This window comes from Melozone crissalis, unplaced genomic scaffold (assembly GCF_028551555.1).
Source record: "Melozone crissalis strain CALT ecotype California unplaced genomic scaffold, PUWL_Pcris_2 ptg000006l_1, whole genome shotgun sequence".
Classification (NCBI taxonomy): domain Eukaryota; kingdom Metazoa; phylum Chordata; class Aves; order Passeriformes; family Passerellidae; genus Melozone; species Melozone crissalis.
Window position 1 is genome coordinate 13,104,313 of NW_026535784.1, and position 21,733 is coordinate 13,126,045.

Genomic DNA, 21,733 nt, shown 5'->3' on the forward strand with positions numbered 1-21,733 from the left:
GTATTGTGAATGTACCATATGATGGGAGTCTGAAGCACATTATTTATGTTCCAAAAAATTATTAAATGACTGTAAATTGCTTTCAGTATGAAAATACCTCCTAATTCCATTAGCCACACACTGTTAGGTGCACTAAGATTCCACAATGAAAACATACCTCTTATGTAATTCATCCAGCTCATTAAGTAGTTGCTGGTTTGCTGAAGCAGGACATTGTTATCTCCCTCATATGTGCAGTTTGGATCATTGTCATTTCGGATTTCACCCAGACGATTCACTTAAGAGCAAGTGCACAGTTCAATATATTGCAACATATTAGTAGAAGCTAAGAAAGATTAAATAATTATTCTGTGACAAATTTTGTCTATTCTCATAAGTAAAATTACTGTTACAAACAGATGAGCTTGAAAATTCACTGATTACCTTGTACAGTAAAGATTTTAGAAAAGCGCTGCATTAAACTTACAAGAGAAATTTTCATCTATAAAGTCTGCATCTTTAGATTTGAAACTGAGACTGAATTACTTGCACAGTATGTCTAAACGCTGATGCGGATCCTGTATGGGTTTAGGGATTTTTTTTATGACTTCAAGTATGAAATAACATTTAAAAATATGTATATGAGGATAAAATACTTTCTAAACACATTACTAAAATTCAGAAATCACAGCACAACAGCAGTCAAAGAACACAATAAAATAACCATTCTCTTTCTGATCGGTGCATGCAGTGTCTGTAACTTACTGGCAAGGTAACCATGCCCTCCACAAGCTTCTCGGCACTCCTGGGCTGCCTGCTGAGCAGTCCAAGATGCCAGTGATTTGCTGGCAGCAGATAAAGCATGAATCTCACGTCCCAAATCAGCCTTTGTGAAAAACAAATTATAAATGAGGAATAACTTTCATAGAAATTAAGCTGGTGACCAGCTAAAGCCATAGATACATGTACTGCTTTATAATGAACAATACAGACAATACAGACATAAAATTCTCTGAGATCTATCTAAGTGCAAAGTGTATTCTTTGGTGCCACAGAAAAACCCTGCCACAACTGAGGAACCTTCAGCACCAACTTTCCTACATGAGACAGCAATAATTTGTGTCAGGTAATGGGCACATGGGTGCATCTTAGCTCAGCTGTACCAGCAGGCACAGCACTGAGTGAGTTAATTCACCACCTGCCAAGCTTTCCCTCCCAAACATGGAGAAGCAGGTGGTTGAGGGTGGCCTGTCCAGAAAAAGCTTCTATTCCCTCTGTGACATAAGCAGTATCTCTCTCCCTAGCCAGCAATAGGATAGTTATAAAGTTTATTGCCTTACACAGTTCTCAGTGATCTTTTAAGCATCAGTTTTGCAAAGAGGAGGAAAATTTTTATGTACACCCTCAGAGACTCCAGAGAATTATAGTGGCCTGAATTTACACTAACTCTGTTGACCTTCTTCTGAAAATGCATTTAGAATTCTGGTTTCTGGACATGGGGCTTGATACAACCAAAGCTTATTTAAGAGCACCTCCCTGATTGATGTTGTTAAAGATCTCCTGTAGAACAGAAGGAATTCATAAGAATTACATTCTTAAAAATTTTAACAGCAAGATTCTTTCCTATCATGACTTTTTCCTGATAGCCACTGTTTCCCCTAAGATTAGTGACTGCACTGCAGACATCCAGAGATGAAGTATCAGGTAAAAACCCGATATCAAACCCGAGTCAAATAGATTCTTCTGTGGAAAGAGGAGAAATTAAAATATTCTACACTAACATTAGTACAAATTATTTAGTGAGCTTTAGCTGAAAAAAGCTTAAGGACTTAAGAAAGACTTGAGCAATACACAGCAGTACGTAGGCCTTAAAATGTTTTATTGCCAAAAATTATAAAAATATACAAAATTTATATGCTGTAAAAACACAATATTGCAGTTAATTTGATAAGAATCAGTCCCTGCACAAAGACTCATAGATTAAACTATTTCTTCTGTAAAGGGATGACTTCCAGTAGGCTCACTGTGGATGAAAAATTCAATACTAAGGCTCAGAAGTCAACTTTTTTCACTAAAAATATTTATTTTAATGCATGAATTTGAATTTCAAACTCAAGTCAGACTCAGAGAGTCTGTGCAGGAATTAAGATATTTTCAGAAATTTTCACTTTGATATATGCTCCCTGTATAATCATTTACAACAGTTATAAGCAGAATTTACAACATCATAATATATTTATGATAAAAAATTCTGCAAGAGAACACAACCTTCAATCCCACAGAAATCAATAAAATGTTAATCACTCCATCAAAACTAATCTGAATGCTTTTCGAATGCAACTTCAATCAGTACTTTAAATGCCCTATATTTCTGACACATTGCTCTATCATTCCTGATCACAAGAAAGCATAAGACTTCTAAATTGGTCTTCCATTGAACAGTTCCCAGATTATTATAGTAAGAACTCAGTGAATAGGAAATATGTAAACATCTCACCTGTCTCTGATTCCTGTCCTTTGCCAAAACACCTGCAAAAAACTCTACAAAGTTCCCAAACAGGGACTTTGAGAAATAATCTAAGGCATATGCAGCAGCCAGATAAGGTAAAAGACGCCATTGCTAGAAAAAAAAAAGAATTAAATTGATTTGATTACAAATTGATATATGTTTTTAATAGTTATTATATTGAACCAACTCATTAATTTTTACTGTGTTCTAAATGGAAATCTGCTTAATAGAGAAGAGAACAACAACCACCTGAAATATAATTTAATTACATTTAATTATGTTATAGGTGGTTATTGTTCTCTTTATACAAGTTATATTGTTTTAGTTCTCACATTTCATGAACTTGTGATAAGCATTCTTTAAACCAGGGAAAAAGTTCACTGGAGCTTTGGAGACCAAAGACATACTTTTGGCATGTGTTTATATAACGTCTGGCATGTCTGGGTCAGTCACGATTCGTAACTTTCCTCAGTACAAACATACAGAGGTTGTAACCATTTCATGGGGCTCATGAAGGAAAAGAAAAGCTGCTTGAAAGTCTTTTCTGTAAAGGAAGAAGGGAATGGGAGTTTCAGCAAGCGGAACCCACAGAACAAGCCAAAACTGGGAGAAACTGAGAGACTCAAAGACCAGTGGAAAGCAGACCCTGGCTTTTCCAGAAATAGTGGAAGGAAGGAACCTTCCACCAGTTTTCAGAAATTCCAGAAATGTTTCAACATTGCAAGATAAGTGTCGACCTGGAAAAAGGCACCCACACTGCAAGGACCAACTGGGCAGGTTTGTTTTCACCATTTTTTATATAATAACCTCTGTCATTCAGCAGGTCTGAGTTTTCCCAGTCATTCTACATACAGTTGTTTTATTTTTTTCAGAGCAAAAAGTGTTTCTCATTAGCATCAACTGCAGGTAAACCTTGGTTATAATCCTCTTAAATCACTATTAGCTTGAGAGTTTTCCACAATGAATGTTATTGAGTTCTATACTTTTAAAGCATAACAGGCTACAAATGAGAAACAGCATAGAAACAAAAGAAGCACAGATATTTTGAAACAAATGCTACTTTCTACTATCTACATCTGCAGTACTTTTGCATGTGTATGTAAGACAGCCTTTCTCTTACAAGGTTACTATTTTAGAAGACAAATGCTTCCAGCTACTTCAGAGAAAACATGAAATTTTTTTTGGTTTTGCTCTTCCAGAACTTGTTCTAAAAGCCTGGTCATGCCAGGAGAAGGTTTTGAGCTGGAATGAACCCCCACAGCTGTACTGGAATGATACTTCAGGTGACATAGACAACTTTAATTTCACTAACTTCAGAGTCCCTACTGTGATCTGCGGTAGCTCTGAATGTGAGTCTCATTACATAGAAGTCTGTAGATAGAATTCCAAAGTGTTTACCTGTGTTTGGTATTCAAGGACAGGTATTTCCTCATCCTCAGTGGGTCCAAACTGACGGCGAGCTGCTGAGAAGCGAATGGCTATTGCCAAGGCAAGCTTTAAGTTGGTTGTGGAAAGTCCTGTGATCATAATTCTGCCACTGGACAAGGATCCCAGAGCTGCACTGAAACGTTCTTTAACCTCCTGAATGAATAGAAGCACAGAATGAATGCTGAGGCTAACATTTCATTTTACCCCCACAAAGATGCAACTTGGTAGCATGAGAAGAAACAATTTTGTCAATTTTGTCTCCTGACTCGTTCAGATGAGGCATTCAGGGGAGACTCAGAATAGTCTTGCCTGAACACAGTCAAACTCTAAACTCTTTGGGATCAGTGGGGTCATGCAGAAACCACAAAGTTCAGTAAAGTCAGCAAGGTGAGTTGAGACATCTCTGAAATTCAATTTAAAAAACAACATTCATATCTCGTGAAATTGCCAACAGCCTTCTTAAGTTCAGGTCTTCCTGACATAAGAGGCCCATTGCACAGTTTCTCAACCTACTTATACCTTTGTATATTTCATGAAACAAGATCTTGTTTCATACCTTGATAGAACTTGAGTACTTCCCCTCAGCTGTGACATCTCCAGCTATATTCAGGATGTTTTCTTTTGGTATCCTGACATTGTGGAACATGGCAAATCTGTTTAAACAAATACACAAACAGTATAAAATCTATGTCTACATAGTCTGAGGTGTTTGTATTACAGAAAAAAGGTCACAAGAAAGAGGGGATTGCAAAATTATCTCAGGCATATCAGTGAACTGAAAACAGAGCCCATCAGGCCAAATAGGCAATTTTAGGGAAGTATGCCTGGGACAACAAAGACTTTCAGACTCAGAGCAGTACAATAAATTCAAGAAGAGAAATTATTTGTTGTAACTCTACTGATTTTTGATCTTCTGTTTTAAAAAGATGATGATTACAAAACCAAAAAAACCCACTTCAGCTTTGTAAGGAAAGAAGTAAAAAAGAATGGAAGGATAAGTAATGTATTCTGATTGAGGGAAGACACAAGTAAAGTTACTTATCAGAGACCTTGTACCCAGGCAGTTTGACAGGTACTTTCACTGACACCTCAGAAAGCTGAACTGAATTCTCAGGCTGCATGACTTAGGTTGGCTAGGTTGGACTCTCAGCAGTTAAAAGGCTTGGGAAGATGAACAACTTCCTTCTGCCACCTAGAACAGGACTGGGCCATTCTCATTCCAAATAATTCCCTGCCTCAAACAACTCGGCAGAACTGTATTCTTAACTGAGGTGTTGTTTATTCCAGTCTGGAGACTGCTTTGGAATAGAGACACTATATATTTTTATGAGTCTAAAATATAGACCTGTGAGGATCACTCATTCTACTGCAATACAAATAAGGACATAGCTGAAACAGTGCCCTGAGAAGGAACTGAAAGGAAAATTTTCCTTTGTTTAAACTCATATTAGGAATTCTATTCCCTGAAATGTGGTATCTTAGAAAAGGAAGAGCAGCATAACCCCTTCTAAATTGCAGCACTCTAGCAGCAATAAAGATGGAAGTTCTTAAGATAGGAAGAATGTCCTGAGTATTCATATTCTTCAGGAAGAAAGTGATTGAATTTTTTCATCCAAATGGGCAGCACAATTTGGCACAATAGCAGCAGTATCAACCCCACTCATGAATATCTCACTATCTAATAGTACTTGAAAAGCTGTATTTGTAATCAAAGAAAATTCCTTTTTCCTGCCAATAAAGGCTGATCTGTTTAATATGGCTCACGAGAGCCAGGTCTTTCACATTAATAAATTACATAAGGGCTGCATTGCTGCATGTGCTTTTAAATTATGAGTTGTTTCCAAGGAAACATATCTGAATACTGAATTTATTCAGCCTTAGAGATACACAGTATTTTCAGACTTAGACACAGAGAAAGGCGTGCTATCCTAACCAAGAACCAGCTGCCTCAACAACTCCAATAAGTGCTTTGTTAAATGCCAATTTCAGTGAGACTACACTACTTAGTAATAGAAGCAAATTCAGATTTTCCAAAAATCTAATTTCCATCTATGTTAAATTTTTTTTCATATCACTGAAACTACAAATTATCTTTCTAGAAAGATCTTTTGGCTAAATTCACATTCTCTTTTCCCTATAACCCAAAAAGAATCACAACTAAAACTGTACAACAACAAATATTTTTAAGTAATAGCATGAACCTTAGAAAGAACTTGAGCTTTTAAATTATTATTACTCATTACTTTAATTACAGAACTGTGTGTGTGGAAAGGTTTAGGTTTCTAGTTTATACTCATTTTTCACAGTTGCTGTCCACCCACAGAATTGCAAGAAGGTGCTTCCTCCTAGGATCTTACAATCCAAGCATAAGGTAGGAAGCTACAACTATGTTCAAACAGTGAAGCAGACACTAATTACTGAAGGATATTTTCCTGACAGGATGCCTGCCAGTCACAGCACACCAGCAGCTCATCATTTTTTACAAGCCATTGAGTCAAATGAGAATTTTAAAAATCAAAGTGATGAAATTAAGACAGCTCCATGGATGTTTATAAGGATCCCTCCCAAGCAGGAAGGGATGCATGGAAGGAAGCAATGAAATATTACTTTAAAAAGCTATTGAATGGGTGATAAAAACTGGAATTATAAACCAGACTATAGGAAGAGTTGACCTAACAGAGAGATGATGCAATCTTTGGGGCACATATTAGACCATATTTCAAAGGGCTCCAGTTCTTAGGCTTTCTCTCTGCAAATACATATCTGGAACATGCTTAGCCTTGTATGTGATGAATGGTAAGATTTCACGGCAGCATTCATAGAATCATTAGGCTGGAAAACACCTTCAATACCAGAGTCCAACCGTTTCCCCAGCAGTACCATGTTCACCACTGAACCACATCCCCAAGTGTGACATTCACACATCTTCTGAACCCTTCCAGGGATGATGACTCCACCTCTTTTCCCTGGGCAGCCCATCTCAATGTCTTAACACTCTTCCAGTGAAGAAATTTTTCCCAGCATCTAACCTAAACCTCGCCTGGTACCACTTGAGGACACTTCCTTTTGTTCTGTCATTTGTTACCTGGGAGACAAGGACAATTAATAAAATGGCAAATTCTCCTCTCTTATGTGTTGTGTTTTACACTGTAGTGCGTATTCACTAAGCAAAGTTGTGCAGCTGTAGAAATTTTTTTATATTGACCTGTGCTTGAGACTCAAGTGTTTATAAAAAGCAAACTGAAAGCTACTACTTTATAAACCTATATACCAATTGCCTACTTTCAGGAATTCCAAACCTACTCATAATAAACATGTGACAGATGTGTGCTGAACAAAACAGCTCCCAAAATGACCTAAACGATTTTATCCACTTTTACTTGCTTAATACAATCCCAAACAGTTAAATCTAAGGGAAGTCTTCTGTTGGAAAGAGTGAAAAACGTTCAAGAAAGTTTTATTATAATCTGTCTGACACAAATATAAGGAAGCTAATTCTGTACCACATAAAAGATGACCTAAAATTATTATGATTAAAAAGTACAAGCACACCCTTCTTTAATAACTTCACCCACAGCTAGTGAACCAGAATATTGAATTTCCTCTCATTATATGGTAGCCTATTTTCTTAAAATCAAAATGAATTCAAGTAACAGGTTTTTAAAGTTTAGATTTTTTCCCTTGATATTATCCATTACAGATAATATTATATAAAAATATGTGGATATACATATCAGATGGCAAAGACTTTAAGAAGCAAAGCAGAGCAGCAGAATTAGCAATTAAAAATTCAACAGAAAATTTCCATGTGTAAAGGAATAAGATATTTTGCCTATAAGCACAAGTGTTGAAAATAAAAGCAGAACCTCACAGGACTGGTGGGTTAAGTGACCTTGTGAGATTGCTGCCAACTGCTGTTATGCTCCTTCTCCAAGAACTTCGCTATTGGGAATTGTTAGACATACTGGCCAATTGGAACTTGATATTGGAACATATTAAAAATAAATAGTAAGATTTAATGAAGTCAATGATCACATTTTTAATGGTTATTAGCCTAGAAAGCATGGACTTGGCCCACATCTGTCAATGCATTTAGGGGAAAAAAATCTTAAAGAATTGAAGAAATATCTTACAATAATGGAACTGTATACACAGTCATGGGGATATCATGTACCAGCAAGTTTGGAAAATGGCTAAATTTCACACAGTGATGACAAGACCAGAGGTTTAAAAGCTGCCCTACTTAGGGCCTCTTCAGCACAGCAGATAGCGTGACTGGGATTAAGGCCTCTCAGCAAGACAGACAGACAGCTGTCACTTTCAATAGGTATCACAGGCCTCTACAGCAATGTGCAATTTTGCATCCTGTAGACACATTTTTTACCACAGATAAAAAAAAACTGTGTCACATAGATTTCTACCAAGAGCCGCTGAGCAGAGGAAAGTGCCATTCCAATAGTAGCATTCTTGTTTGGGTTCCTTGGCCAGTAGTTTAGGGAACATTTCAAACTAAGTTAATCTCACTGACTTTAAATCAAGCAATAATAATTCATCTGGTGTGCAGCAATGCTGATAAAAGAGGAGCAGCTGGAAAAGCTACAAGCTCCTTTTGCCAGTACTAAAGTAATAAACTGTTACCTATAGTACAAATAGCTCAAACATGCTTTGGTGAACTTCAGACTCACTAAAATCCTTTTCTGCCAGCTTTTGTTACTGACTATCTTAGAGATGGTGCAATCATCTCTAAAGCCAGACTTCCAGCCAGAAACAGAAACCAGGTGAATGGTATTGGAAGGCTGTGAGTCAGTTGATATCAGGGCTGTTTATGGGGTACATTAAACCTTGGGAAGAGTAACATTTCAGAGGTTTGATGAAAAACTTGCAGAAGAAAAGAAAACTGCGACATATTCTAGACTGATGCTCACAGAAAGGTTAGAGCTGAGAAGAGTTACTCTTACAGTGAAATTGTGTGGCAGTATTTTAGTTTTATTTTCTACAATCAAGGCTGTAATGTAAGAATGCAGCCCTGTACAGTAATGCTCAATAACAATGATAAAACAACATAGTTTATAGGCCTCCTAATCCTAACCTAATGGACTTCACAGGCACACAAAGACTCACTTAGACTTAAGTTCTTACAGTCCAGCTCATGTTGTGAGGAACTCTGGATGAGCAGACTCCTGCAGCTGTCAAGAGCTGACAGAGCTCTGCTAAGGAACAAAAATGGCTGGTTGAAGTTCACTGCAGATGTGAGGCTGTATTTCTGTGCATCAAAAAACAAATGTGTGACCAGATTTAAGTCTACCTTTCCCTATTTTCACCCACATCAAATGCCTTTCAGTGTGAAGCAGCTACTGCTGAAGAATTTTGAGGCACATGAACATGACAAAAATGAGGGGATAAGGCAGCACTCTGCAGCAATGTGACCACAGCCCAGTAACACTGTATGTACTCACATAGTGTCCAACTCTGACTGCAGAAACGACAGGAGGGGGGCCAAACAGGGAAATGTCAATGATTCTGCTGCAAAAAGCACAGCTTTAACTTAAACTGAAAACATGCAAGATGTGTTTGCAAAATACCTAGTTTTAACTGTGAAAGTGGCACTTTTCACAAGGACTGAAGTGTTCATGGTGTATTCAGATAACGTAAATACAGGCACAAGCATTTGAACATTCTTTTTTCATCTATAGCCACTTCATTGCTATTGCTATCACAATGGTTTGATACTTAGGTCAGAGGCTGTAAGTCAATAAAAATATTAAACAAGCCCAAGCTTGTTTATTTGGGAAGAAGGACTGATTTTTAGACTTGATTTCTTACATCTCTGTTCTTTTTCCTGTACCAAAACAGCCACTCCTAAGGCCATGCAGTGAACCAGACCTGACAAATTATCTGACTGAAGACTACAAAAACTGGTAGGGTTTCTTCATTAGTTTTTATGCAGTTCCAGTTCCCCTACAGCTACATAAATGTTCATCAAGCAGAAAGAAAAAGGTAGTGTGGAAGTAGAAGCAAATAACCAAAGAAGCTGATTATAGATATCTTCACTGAACTACTGTTTCAGATTGAAAGATGAAGTTCCAAAGACTATTTAGGCTTCAACCATTTATTATAGCTCCTATCTTCCTGGTGAAATAACTGCAACAGTTGCAAAATCTAAATGAGCATTAAGAGGATAAATAGTAGAAGACAAAAAGGACTAGACTGATTGATTGTTCTGTCCTTAAACTAGTAATAGCAGCATCATACTATACTATTGGCAGTGATGCTGAAATAGGAATGAAGAAATAAAGTATGAATTAACCATTTAAATGCAATTGGTAAAGGCTTGGAAGTCATGTGATATATCCTATCTTTGTCAATATATAAGGAATTATAGTGAGGGCTTTCTGAGCCATCTCTTTCCAGAAGGATCCTTTCATGCGATTTATTGCTTTTCTATCAAATAAATCCCCTTTACTCATTTCTTCTTGGGCATTCTGTTTTGTTTTCAGTATCCAGAACACTAAATCTGGCCTCATTGATTGTTAGAGAATATGCTGAACAGCTTAGTGTGTTGTACGTGTGCAAAGATTGACTACATTTTAATTGTACATGAAAGGCTGTTAAACAGCCAATAAACCACATCAGTTTTCCCAAGCCCCCAATCATCATAAGATCCAGTTAATTCTTCCTCTAGAAAGACCCTTTCCTCCCCTACAAGGGCTTAAGGTAAAATGACATTTTCATTTTTCTAGTTTTTCCCTTACAAAGGGTTTTATCTGCTTAACAGACTGCATACATGTTATCAGTGGACACAGCTGAATGAGCTCAGAACGTGTTTTACAAAGAGAGGCAGGGTAAGCACTACTTCAGAAATACAATTATAGCTGATTTTCACTCTTCCCCATGCAGGTACAGTTGGGCATCATTTCCATCTCTGGAGAGGGGAAAGCAGAAATTTGCTGCTTGTTACAACTGGACATGAAAATGCTTCACCACCAATTCAGTGTCATTTACTGATGTGCACTGAGTTAATGGGCAATCTGGGCAATGTTCCAGTACCCAACGTACATCCTTCCCCACCCTGCCCCCCTAAAAAACCACAAACAGACAAACAAACAAACAAAAATCCACCAACAACAAAAAAAAAAAAAACCACATCAAAGGAAGGAAACAGAAATGCACATCAACACATAGCCCAGCTCTTGTTTTATGTGTGTGCCAGCCCTCCACTCCTTATGCCTGCTACGCATTTTACTGAAAGGCCCCTGAAATCCCAAATACTCAGGGATCTTCTCAGTAGGTTTTTTTTCCCTCAGCTACTACCATTTTGGGTCCTCAGTGAGCAGAGCACTAGCAACAGGTGGACATTTTAATATTATAAAATAAAGACTGAAGCATTTGCATCCCCTGGTGGCAGTCTGATTTAACTTCAGTAACAAAACACAAACCAAATTTATCCTTTCCATAAGAAAAAATAGAGTTCTATTTTTATCCCTTTATGCATTGATTACACAAATTATTGTAAATTTCCTAGAAAAAAAAATATTTCAAAATATTTTACAGTGTTTTTGTCTTTTTTTGTCAGGGCAGCTACAGTTACAAAGACCTGCAAACACCATGTGATTTTTGGACATCCACATTATGAAACTATGAGAATTACTTGGAAAGATAATTTTAGAAATGGATTCACACTGCAAAAATTTCCACATTATTTCTGACATTCTTTCTCTTACTAAAAAAAATTATACTCTGCATCAGCAGGAAACCAGCTTTCAGCCAAACAACCCAAGAGAATAACTGCTTTTCAAAGCCAGAATGGACAACTACAATCAACTACTCTGTTTTCTTACATAGCATAAATCACTTGCATTTTCTAAGGAGGCTCTGGAATTTCTTCCCCGTGACCTTCATTAACGTTCAAGAACTAAACTCTCTGTATCCATACTGAAAATTATTAGCATAAATTTCTTGAAGCACAGGAACAAAAGCAAACATCTGTCAGAGATGTCAGACTCTGATCCCCACTGTGACCACACATCCTGAGTGTAACTACGTGGAAACAGACCTGATTTACTAAGTGCTCATGGTAGCTGAACCAGACTTCATAGACACATTCAAAATAACCTGTCAGTGCATGTAGTGGAGACTAACACCAGCCTGTGCTTTCTCTGAGACAAATGAGGATGTAAGATTGCTAAATGGACAAGGAGAATACCTTGACAAGGTGTATGTGGTGAAATATCTCGCTGTGGATCCTGGCATTTTGCAGATCGTGCAACCAAGAGTCCATTTTCTAGGGTGGCATGGCTTGCTGTCTCTGCACACAAATGCAGAACTTCCACTCCAGTCTCCATCCAGACCTTCATGTGCCTCTGAGAGCTGGTATCTCCAAGCCCTGATGGCTCTGACATCTCAGTGTGTGCAGGAACATTGCAGAACAGAACTTGGTTCCCTGGTTCTTGACAACAATGTTGGCCTGCCTGCAGTCTTAGACCTCTCCAAAAAACAAAGCAGCTAAAGTAGTTTAGGAACACAGGACACTGGAGATTTTAGCTAAATGAGGGGTATCTATGGATAAGCTTGGGCTACCTCATACTTCTTTCTTAATCTTCAAGTGCTGTCTTAAGGTTTCTAATGCAGGGACTATCTTAATGCATATTTAAGAGATCTATACCCATGACAGGGGTTCTTTGGGCACTATTGTTTGAACTAATAATTTTCTTGAAACAACATATACTAAGTAAACAGGAATGCTCTATGACTGCTTTAAATGACATATGATAGATAAGGGACTTTATCTGACATTAAGATAGGGAGTCACTGGTATCTCACTTAAAGAGCATTTTATGGATTATAATTTCAAATTTTATCAGTTGTTATCTGTATTTGAATAAATACTCTATTTTTTCCAGTAGATAATGGAGAAAAGGATTTAAAATTATGTACATTTAAAGTCACATAACAAGCATACTCTTCATTCCCGTGCTGCACATAAATCCATATTGCAATATAAGAATGAACAGCAGAATTTAAATACTTCTATAGAAATATGAAGTTGATTAACATTTAGATTACTCAGGCCCATGCTGCTGTGCCATCTGGTGGCTACTAGTCTGTAATGCAGAAGCAGAAAAAAAATACCCACCAAACCTTAAATATCCCTCTTTTCCAAGTCTTTCTTACAGTTTTCCTCTACAAATTAATTTTGGGTTGTTTCAGGTTTTTAAAATTTATTTCTTCCATGTCTTCAGGAAACAGAGAATAAATGATAAGGAGCTAAATAACCATAAAATTCCTACAACATTCTGGAAATAAAGTCAATGCCATAATATTTGAAACCAGGATACTTTCAGATGTCTATACTGTGTTTACTGCAATGATCTGTTTTGAAGGACAATAGAAAAATCTGTAACAAACTGAATCAACAGAAAGAATTAAATTTGAGGCATAAGGAAGTGAAACCTTTCTTTGCCATTTAAAGTTTATGTCTTTATACAGAGCTATGTAACTAATCTAACAGTTTAAATAAATTTTACGTAATGACTGTTCTAATGCAGAAATATGCCTTTGTTTTCTCACTGTATCTCCTCCCCATCAAACACCTTTGGTTATTAAAGCAGACACAGAAAGGCCCTTGGAGTCCATGACTAAAAAATGGAGCCAGGTACGATTTTATTTCAACTGTACACACACAATACAGAAGAAAATAACTAGCAATCTATTTCTTGGCTGCAATCTAGAAATCCCACGGTTTAAACAAGAGACATAGTTTCTCTCTTTGGTCTCATTTATCTTAATCTTTACTGAAAATAAACCTTATCTGGGGACCACCATTAGCCTTCCTGTGGGCTGGAAATCAACAGAAAAAATAATTAAAGTCTTACATCCAGATCTGTGCAGAAGCTGATAAAGTTCTTTACCCAGAACTTACTAGATTTTTTTCCATTATTATTGTTGAAGAGTCTGTAACTGCAAGACTACCTGGGGATATTCACAGAATACCAGGAGCACTTCACATTTTAAAGAGTGAGAAAGGCTGAAAGGCTGCTAATATTCAGACAGAAAATACTGAAAATCAAGATCATTCAATCTGGAGTTTTTTTCAGAAATATCAACAATTTTAAACCACTAGTGAACATTTCAGGAGTAAGGACAGAACAGATACAGGGGGATCTTTGCACGCACCACTGCAGTGTGACATAACCTAGAATGTTTTCTCTTTCAAATGTGTTGACTTACCCGTTATCCAACCCATTCAGCCCAATTTTCTTTCCTACATCTCCTACCATCACACCTGGCATTGGTAGGAGAGTTTTTGTGTCTCGAATCTGTACAGAAGTGAAACAAAAACATTTCAGTAACAGAGTAATGAAAGCTATTGACTGAATTTTTCCAAGGTTGAAAATATTCTCAACTTGTATCCTGATATTAATGATAAAGAGACTTCTATGTTTCTTTCAAGCACATAATCCTGCATATAACTTGTACTTATGCATCCTCTCATTCAGGACACAGATACTTTAATGAAAATTAATTTGGAATATGACATTAATTACATCACTGTTTTAAATATCACTTAACAATGATGACTGCTCTCATCAGATTACCACTGAAACCTCCTTCAGAAACAGACAAAGCAGAAACCATTGGAATTTTTATGTAACAATCAGCTCTGAAATATTACAATTCTGTAATAAACTTTGTTCAGTCTGCAGCTAGTCTAGTACATTTTACTATGTACAAGTTTTGTACTACACCAACATATTTTCTACATATTTTGTGATGCCTTTAATTCTATAAAATTATTTCTGTGGTAGAAGTTTGCAGATTTCATGTAGATCAGCATGAAGCACTGGCACACATAAATCATCTTAAGTCCTGTGCAAGACTTTCAGGACTTCATATGACACAGATGAGTTCTATCTATACAAGTACCAATATCATCTGGAGACTTTTCAGCTCTTCTATATTTTCTGAAGGTTTTGCAGAAAACTGAGAGTATAAAACCAGCTCTACATCCTTCATAAAATCAGTGAACATTTAAAAAAAGTACCCTGGTTACAATTCCAATAAAATGCAAAGGTATTAAATAAAGAATCTGCTGGTCAGGTATAAATAACAGCATAACAAGTCTTTAATTTGAACCCACTCTTCCTCAAAAGAATAAAATTATTAACAATATTTCTACCCTACCTGTACAATAAAGGGATGCAATCCTTGGCACTGTCCATCAGGAGTATAGAGCTGGGCATACAAAACTGCATGAGTGGCATGTTTCCCCAAATTACCAACCCAGAACTTTGCAGCTTCAAAATCGGGTGTATTGATGACAAATTCCTGTAATGAGCAAATAAAAAGAAAATTATATAAATAATAAAAATCAGGTCACAGATTTCTTTTTCACCACCCTGGCAATGCTCTGAAAACATCCATTAACTGCCAGGATTTATTCTATACTGCACTCTAGCACCTGAAATCTCTCTTATCATGTTCAACTTTAGAGAGAACACATGTAGTAAGGGAAAAAAATTAGAGCTCAAAAAGCTCATTATCTCATTGTAAAGACTGAAACTCAACTTTTGTAATTGCTTTTTTAAGGAGTTAAAAAAAAAGGCAGATTAATGAACTGGGAAGCATTTCCTAGATCTTAGGTTAAACTGAGCTGTGAGTTCAAGTAAAGAACTGAGAGAGCTGTTTCAGCTGTGAGAGCTGAAGCCTGTGCAGGGACCAACTCCTTCTCACACAGTTTAGTATGGAAAGGCAGCCTGGCTGACAGTGGGCAGCAAGGACTAACCTGAGTGCTGGGATCAAACGTGGCTGTAGTCCGTAAGCCTTTGGTGTTAGATCCGTGGCTGAGTTCAGTCAGAGCAAAACAACCAAAAATCTAAATTAGGAGACAGAGGGCACAGTTCAAGACCACTTTATTACATTAATTGAAACAGCAAGACTTTCAAATGAGTTCAAATTCAGCTATTAGAGACTAACTTGGCAAAAAAACCCAAACTAAAACAAAACAGGAAGTGATAAAGAGCAACAACAGAAGCACAAGGCTCAGTTAAAGTGCAATCAAAATATTTATCTTGCAAAATCAGAGGGTCTGGCCAGACAGTAAATGCTGCCCACATGGCCTAGACTGGAGAAAATGTTTCGGATTGGCACCTTCTGTATCAGACAGGCTGCGTTTATTCTGCAGAGTGCTTGGTCCCAAGTCCCCATGGAACTCCATGTGGTGTTTCTTTGGCATTAAGACATTTTCCATTTTATAGCATTAGAAGGGAATTTTTATGGCAACACATCAAGGTTAAGAGTATCCTAGTAGGATAGTCTTAAATGACTCTGGACAGAGCCTGAACTGGTTAACTGGATAACTAATGTTATCTATACCGCCTTTAGGGAAAAGTTCCCAAATTTTCTCTGCATGTTAACTTAGACAGTCCAAAACATATCAGGAAGTGGTTTATGAGCTAGTAGTAAGGACAGTCAGAGTTCAATGCTTGAATCTGCTCCATGGCCTTTTCTTTTGCTATTTAGAGGTACCTAGGTATGTAAAGAGATGAGAAATAACACTAAAACTGCAAATAGTGCAAACACAGCTCTAATAGTGTCCATTTCTCACAAATTATTAGAAAAAAATTACCTCCATGCTATAAGCTTGTTCCAAAACGTATGCAAGTCTCTTAGAAGCACTCATAATTGAACCTGAAAATGACTGTAAAAACAGAATAATGAATTAAATCAGTGCCCTGTGATGAAAAGCACAAGTTGCACATGACTTTTAATAGTGATGTCCAGTAAAGAGACCAGGGAAAGTGGGCTGCATAGTAAACTATAATTAGACTATAGCTGGGGGAGGTAAGTCAGGATTTGATCATGTCAAGGCCCCTTTACAGATGACTGAACTCATCCCAGCTCTAACTGGTTCAAGCCTTCATTGCAATTGCTTAGAAATACTTTCCATTTGTCCTTAGTGATATTCCCTTGAGAAAAGGAAAACTTAGACTATTTTAGTTCACTTTACTGCAAACAGATCGGGAGCTGAAAGTAGCTGCTTCAGGATCAAACAAGAATGCTGATTTGAAAGCTGCCTTCAGTTTTCCTACATAGATATTCACATAATAAAAATCTAATTCCTAGATCGTTCCCAGCTGTGTGAAGAGTAATAATTAATTAATTTATTAAACTGATAATATTTGACCAGCTATGTTGAGCATTCTTTGTGAGAGGCCCATCTGGGAAACAACTGATTAACAGAATTCAGCCACTGATGCCAGTGAGAAATTTTAAACTGCTTTCCATTCCTTCTAGATTCTGCCCTTCAGTAAGACACTGGGGCTCAAGCAGGTAAGTTTCTGATACCTGCAAATCTTTAGCAAGCACACAGCCACCAACAACCAAGTTCTTTGGCTACCCTAAAGAGGAAGCAGAGGAGTAAACAAAAGAAGGCATAAAATTTTTTTCTGTATCTCTGTCTGTACTGTTTCACCTTTACTTTCCAGATGGGATTCCAGTGGAGACAGGGATTTAACAACAAAGATCACCCAGAGCTCTCTAACGGTTCTAAACAGTTAAAACTTAATACCATTCTTGAAAAGAAAGGATGAGGAAAAGATCAAGTTTTAATAAAATAGGCACAACAGAATTATGGCATTAGAAGTTACTTAAATTCAAACATACACTACTATAGCCATTGAACTGTACTTACACCAGAATGTAAGAAAAACTTGAGACACAGAGACCAATCATACATTCCTATAAAGATCACCATATGAAAGAGCCTTAATGGGTCCGCCATGGCTTCTTGCTGAGTGAGGAACTCGTACTCAAAGAGCCTTTTACAGCGCAGGAAGGTCAGCTCCTGGTACTTCTCACGGCACAAATCCTCTCCAGGATGATGTGCAAAGAGAGGATCATTTTCCAGAGCAGAGAAGATTCTGTTCTTGGAGAGGAAAAAACTGACATGAGAATATTGACCCAAAACCATTAACAAAACTTATTAACTTCCTTCAAAGTAACACTGGGTCTCAAACTATAATTGTTTGCTGCAAGGTACAAACTTAAAAAGCAAAAATTTCCAGAGAATTAGGAAATATATTTAAATTATCTGTCATATATACAGCTCATGCAGCTAAATTTTATGACATCTCCTTCACCATGAAGTGATTCATTCTAAATCTACAAAAACAGTATGGTAAAACTTACTTGCTTTGTGTAGCAGCTTCACTATCCCAATACATGAAGCTGCTGGCAGAATCCAAGGGGCAAAAGTCCCTCAGTCTGAGGATAAAGATAAAACTCCAGGGCTTACAGTCAGTTAGAAATATGCCATGATGTTAAAACCATTAGGCCACCACAACTGCTCTGCTCCCAGATGAAAGTAAAAAAAGGCTCCATTTAATGGAACCACCATATGCAGCCCTTCAGTGTGGGGTTGTGCATCTTTTAATATTGTAATTTGGATCCTTTTTGTAGTAGGTAATATATTACGGCATTTTTTTATCCCAGACCTGTGTCTTCAACATATCCACACCTTCTTAACTGTCTTTCACATAAGAAGGAAGAAACCCAGACTTTCTGTGCTTTCCTTTGAAAGGCAGTCATTCCCTTTCTCTGTGTAAACATCTCTACATGCCCACACAGCTTTGAAACTCCAGACACAGAACACTTCAGGTTTTATCTCTGCTGTAACACACACCAGCCAGACAAAACCAGGCCTTTCTGATTTCTCTGATCTACCTGCTAGGATTTTTATAATTATGGTGAAGATTCAAGATTACTTAAATCTATGTAAATCTACACCACCTTCAGAAAGCTAGTTCTTTCTCCTCCTATATCTCCAAGTCATGCATTTCCACACCATCTCTTGTGCTGCAGTTAATCTCTTTTCTTGGTAGGATTAGCTTTCAGCAAGGTTCACATGCTAATCTCCAATTGCAATGCCACATAAACATTAAAGCAAGCACAGAACATTGGAAATTAGGTCAAAGTAAGACAGAAATACTGTTTGATGGTGGCTTGAACTTAGGTCTGCATAAGTACCTGGCAAAATCACATGATCTATGATTTAAAGCAAACAGTAAAGAAATATGGTAGAATACAGTTATTTCTCAATTTGAAATGAACACTCAAATTCTGAAATGTAGCACCTGCTGTTCTCCCCTGTACTGATGTTCTGTAATTAAATGAGTCTTATGACACAGCAGAATAGATTGCTTAAAAATTCAGCTTTGTTCTGAAAATTAGCTGTACAAATCAAATTCCTTCATGCTCCATATTTACAGAGCATTATTAACTATACTCCCTTTAAAAAAAAACCATACTTAGTTCTACTGATATCTGCACAATTAAAACATTCTTACAATTCTTGCCAAGTTTACCTTCAGCTGGATGACATCTTCACCATCTATGAAAAGTGCCATCTCCTTCCAGTTGAAGGAAGCTTTCTTACGGTATCTGGAAAGGGGGCCTTGAGGGAAATCTGCCAGCAAATTATCCCGTGAGTTTTGATTGCCAGCCATTTCTTTCTGATTCATTGTTAGCTAAACTGCAGCAAATGAGAGAAGATAAAACACAAACTGAAGCACCACAGATATCGCCTTTTTAGTTATAAAAAGAAATTAAAAGAGTTGTTTAATTAAATCCATGGATTTGTTTAAATGTATGAGTACAGCACTGCAGAGGCAACTCAAATCTTGTCCTTCCCCTTTTCTAATTCAACTGGCTTGATACAAAGAAAAAGAAAAAATGCCTTTGACCCAATGTGAACGAATTACATCATCTTTGTTATTAAAATATGAGCTAAAAATGAAACAGGGACAACACTGGTTATCACCATACTGTGTATTAAGAAAGGGGGTGATAAAAGTGAGAAAATAGCATGTCTCAAACAGCAAATGCAGTAAGGCCCCATGAAGTCCGTTGGCAACTTTGTGTGCATCTATGGGTCAGGCAAGAGCACTACAGAACTGCACAGACCCTGCAAGATTTCCCTGTCAGGAGGTACAACTGCACTGGCTCGGGAGAGAGAGGAGAATTGTGCCTTTCATTAGAACCTGGCCCAAAGAAATAGAGGCTGATCCTCTGCTGCTTCCAGAAGCTGGTGCTGGAGAGCCCTCTGCTGCTCAGGGCACTCCCAGAGATCTCTGCCACCACACACGGCAAAGATCTCTGCTGTGCCTGGAGGGAGCAGAAACCACTGGACAGAGCAGCAGAAGGACTGGCTGAAAGAAGCAGCTCAGAGGTATAGGCAGGATATCCTGGCCCAGGGCTTACTACAAACTTTGAATATAATGAAGTAGAGAAACTACTTCAGCAGTCGGCCTTTTCAACCCCTTTCCTCACTCCATCTTCTTGATATATCTCCTTGATACCTCTCTTTTCTTTCAACCTTATTCTTTTATGGGTCATGCTCTAGCTCTGAACAGTACAAACACAGTAGAAGGGAACAGCAGGATAGTATTTCTGCATGTGACTTCCAAATCAGTTCCAGGAAGATGCAGGCAGCGCCAGTACTGCACAACAGGTTTGGAAAGAAAGAAAATAAAAAATAACAAAAAGGACATTGAGAAAGTGTTTCAACCTCCAGCCAAATAAATAGATACTACACTTGTAATAGGCTTTACACTTCTAATTGGAAAATAGGCTTTTCACTCATAAAAGAGAAAAAATTACATTGCAATATTGCAGCTATTGCATCTAACATTATCTACATTGCAAATCAGCAATATTACCCAAATGAGAAAACCTAAGAGTTAATTTAAAAAAGCGTTCTGTACATAAAATATACTATAAATTTTCTGACTTCATGCAATGGTTTAATATAATTTGGCTCCAAGTCAACAGTTTCAAAACCTAATTAAGAAATCAAAACAGGTAGTTGCAATAGGAAAGTAACAACAGGCTGTCCTAAAGAATAACTTCAGCGTTAATTTCAGCCTTGCTCTGAAATTTTGAAACGTGTGTGAAGGTGGAAGTAAAAACCACATTATTTTCAATTTGAAAAGAACTGCTGCAGTTTCACTGCAAAATGTTGGGTTGGAAACCTTTTTCCACGGAAAGCGCTCCTGCTAGTAATTCAAATTCACACCCGGGCACCAAAAACGGGTCACAAATCAGAGGGCAAAGGACAGTTTGCAGGGTACTATCCTCAACTATCTCACGTAATAATGACACAGCTCAGACACTTGGTAGCTGTCAAGAATAATGATACTGTACCCTCACGGCTAAGAGATTATATAACCGGTGTTTTACTTTATTTTCTTTTCTAGCGGCTCTGCATTTCCGAGCAATCTGCTGCTGGCAGGGGCCCAGAGCAGGACACCCCCGGGCAGGGCACGCACCGCTTCCGTGCGGGCTCACGGCACGGCCGCTGTTGGAGCGGCCCGAATTCACGGCGGGGCACGGCTTCGGCTCAGACAGGGCAAACCCAGGCCACACAATGTGCTGTTATTTGCTAAAAAAGGTGTACCGAGCTGTCTCCCTGATGGGCCGGGCTGACTGTCCGGTGTCAGTCAGCCGTCCCCGTGTGGAGTTTGCCCTCCGGAGCGTTTTCACGCAGCTGTCACAGCGGCACAGACCTTCCCTAAACAGAGCAGCACATGCCGTGACGACCCTCCAGCCGCACGCCCTGCTGGCAGCTGGCGGCTCCTCGCGTTTTCAGCCGCAGGACGGCACCGCAGCGGTCTCTTGCGGCACTCGGAGCCTCAGAGCCACAGGCGGGGGCCAGGGGACGCGGTACGTACCTGCGGCCGGCGCCGTCTCCGCCTCGGGAACTGACGGGAGCAGCCTGCGACGCGCTCCGCCTCCTGGCGCGGCGGCGGCAGCGGGCGGCGG

General features: G+C 38.2%; 1 protein-coding gene across 7 annotated transcripts in view; it reads right to left on the reverse strand.

Annotated features, from left to right (window-relative positions):
* Nucleotides 1–21,711, reverse strand: part of ACOX3 (acyl-CoA oxidase 3, pristanoyl) — a 36,833-nt gene extending 15,122 nt beyond the window's left edge. For 4 of the 7 annotated variants that reach the window (XM_054295744.1, XM_054295743.1, XM_054295739.1 and 1 more), the window contains exons 1-12: nt 21,643–21,711; nt 19,279–19,445; nt 17,607–17,840; nt 16,542–16,613; nt 15,699–15,788; nt 15,098–15,241; nt 14,144–14,232; nt 4,473–4,569; nt 3,887–4,069; nt 2,477–2,599; nt 745–865; nt 158–277 (exon numbers count right to left, since the gene is read on the reverse strand). In XM_054295744.1, the coding sequence (XP_054151719.1) occupies nt 158–277; nt 745–865; nt 2,477–2,599; nt 3,887–4,069; nt 4,473–4,569; nt 14,144–14,232; nt 15,098–15,241; nt 15,699–15,788; nt 16,542–16,613; nt 17,607–17,840; nt 19,279–19,434 (1,429 nt within the window). In that variant the 5' untranslated portion in view covers nt 19,435–19,445; nt 21,643–21,711. Of the gene's footprint in view, nt 1–157; nt 278–744; nt 866–2,476; nt 2,600–3,886; nt 4,070–4,472; nt 4,570–14,143; nt 14,233–15,097; nt 15,242–15,698; nt 15,789–16,541; nt 16,614–17,606; nt 17,841–19,278; nt 19,446–21,368; nt 21,434–21,642 lie in introns of those variants that run through there. The other 3 variants (XM_054295741.1, XM_054295740.1, XM_054295745.1) reach the window with 3 other exon arrangements.
* Between the last annotated feature and the right edge of the window lie 22 nt (nt 21,712–21,733).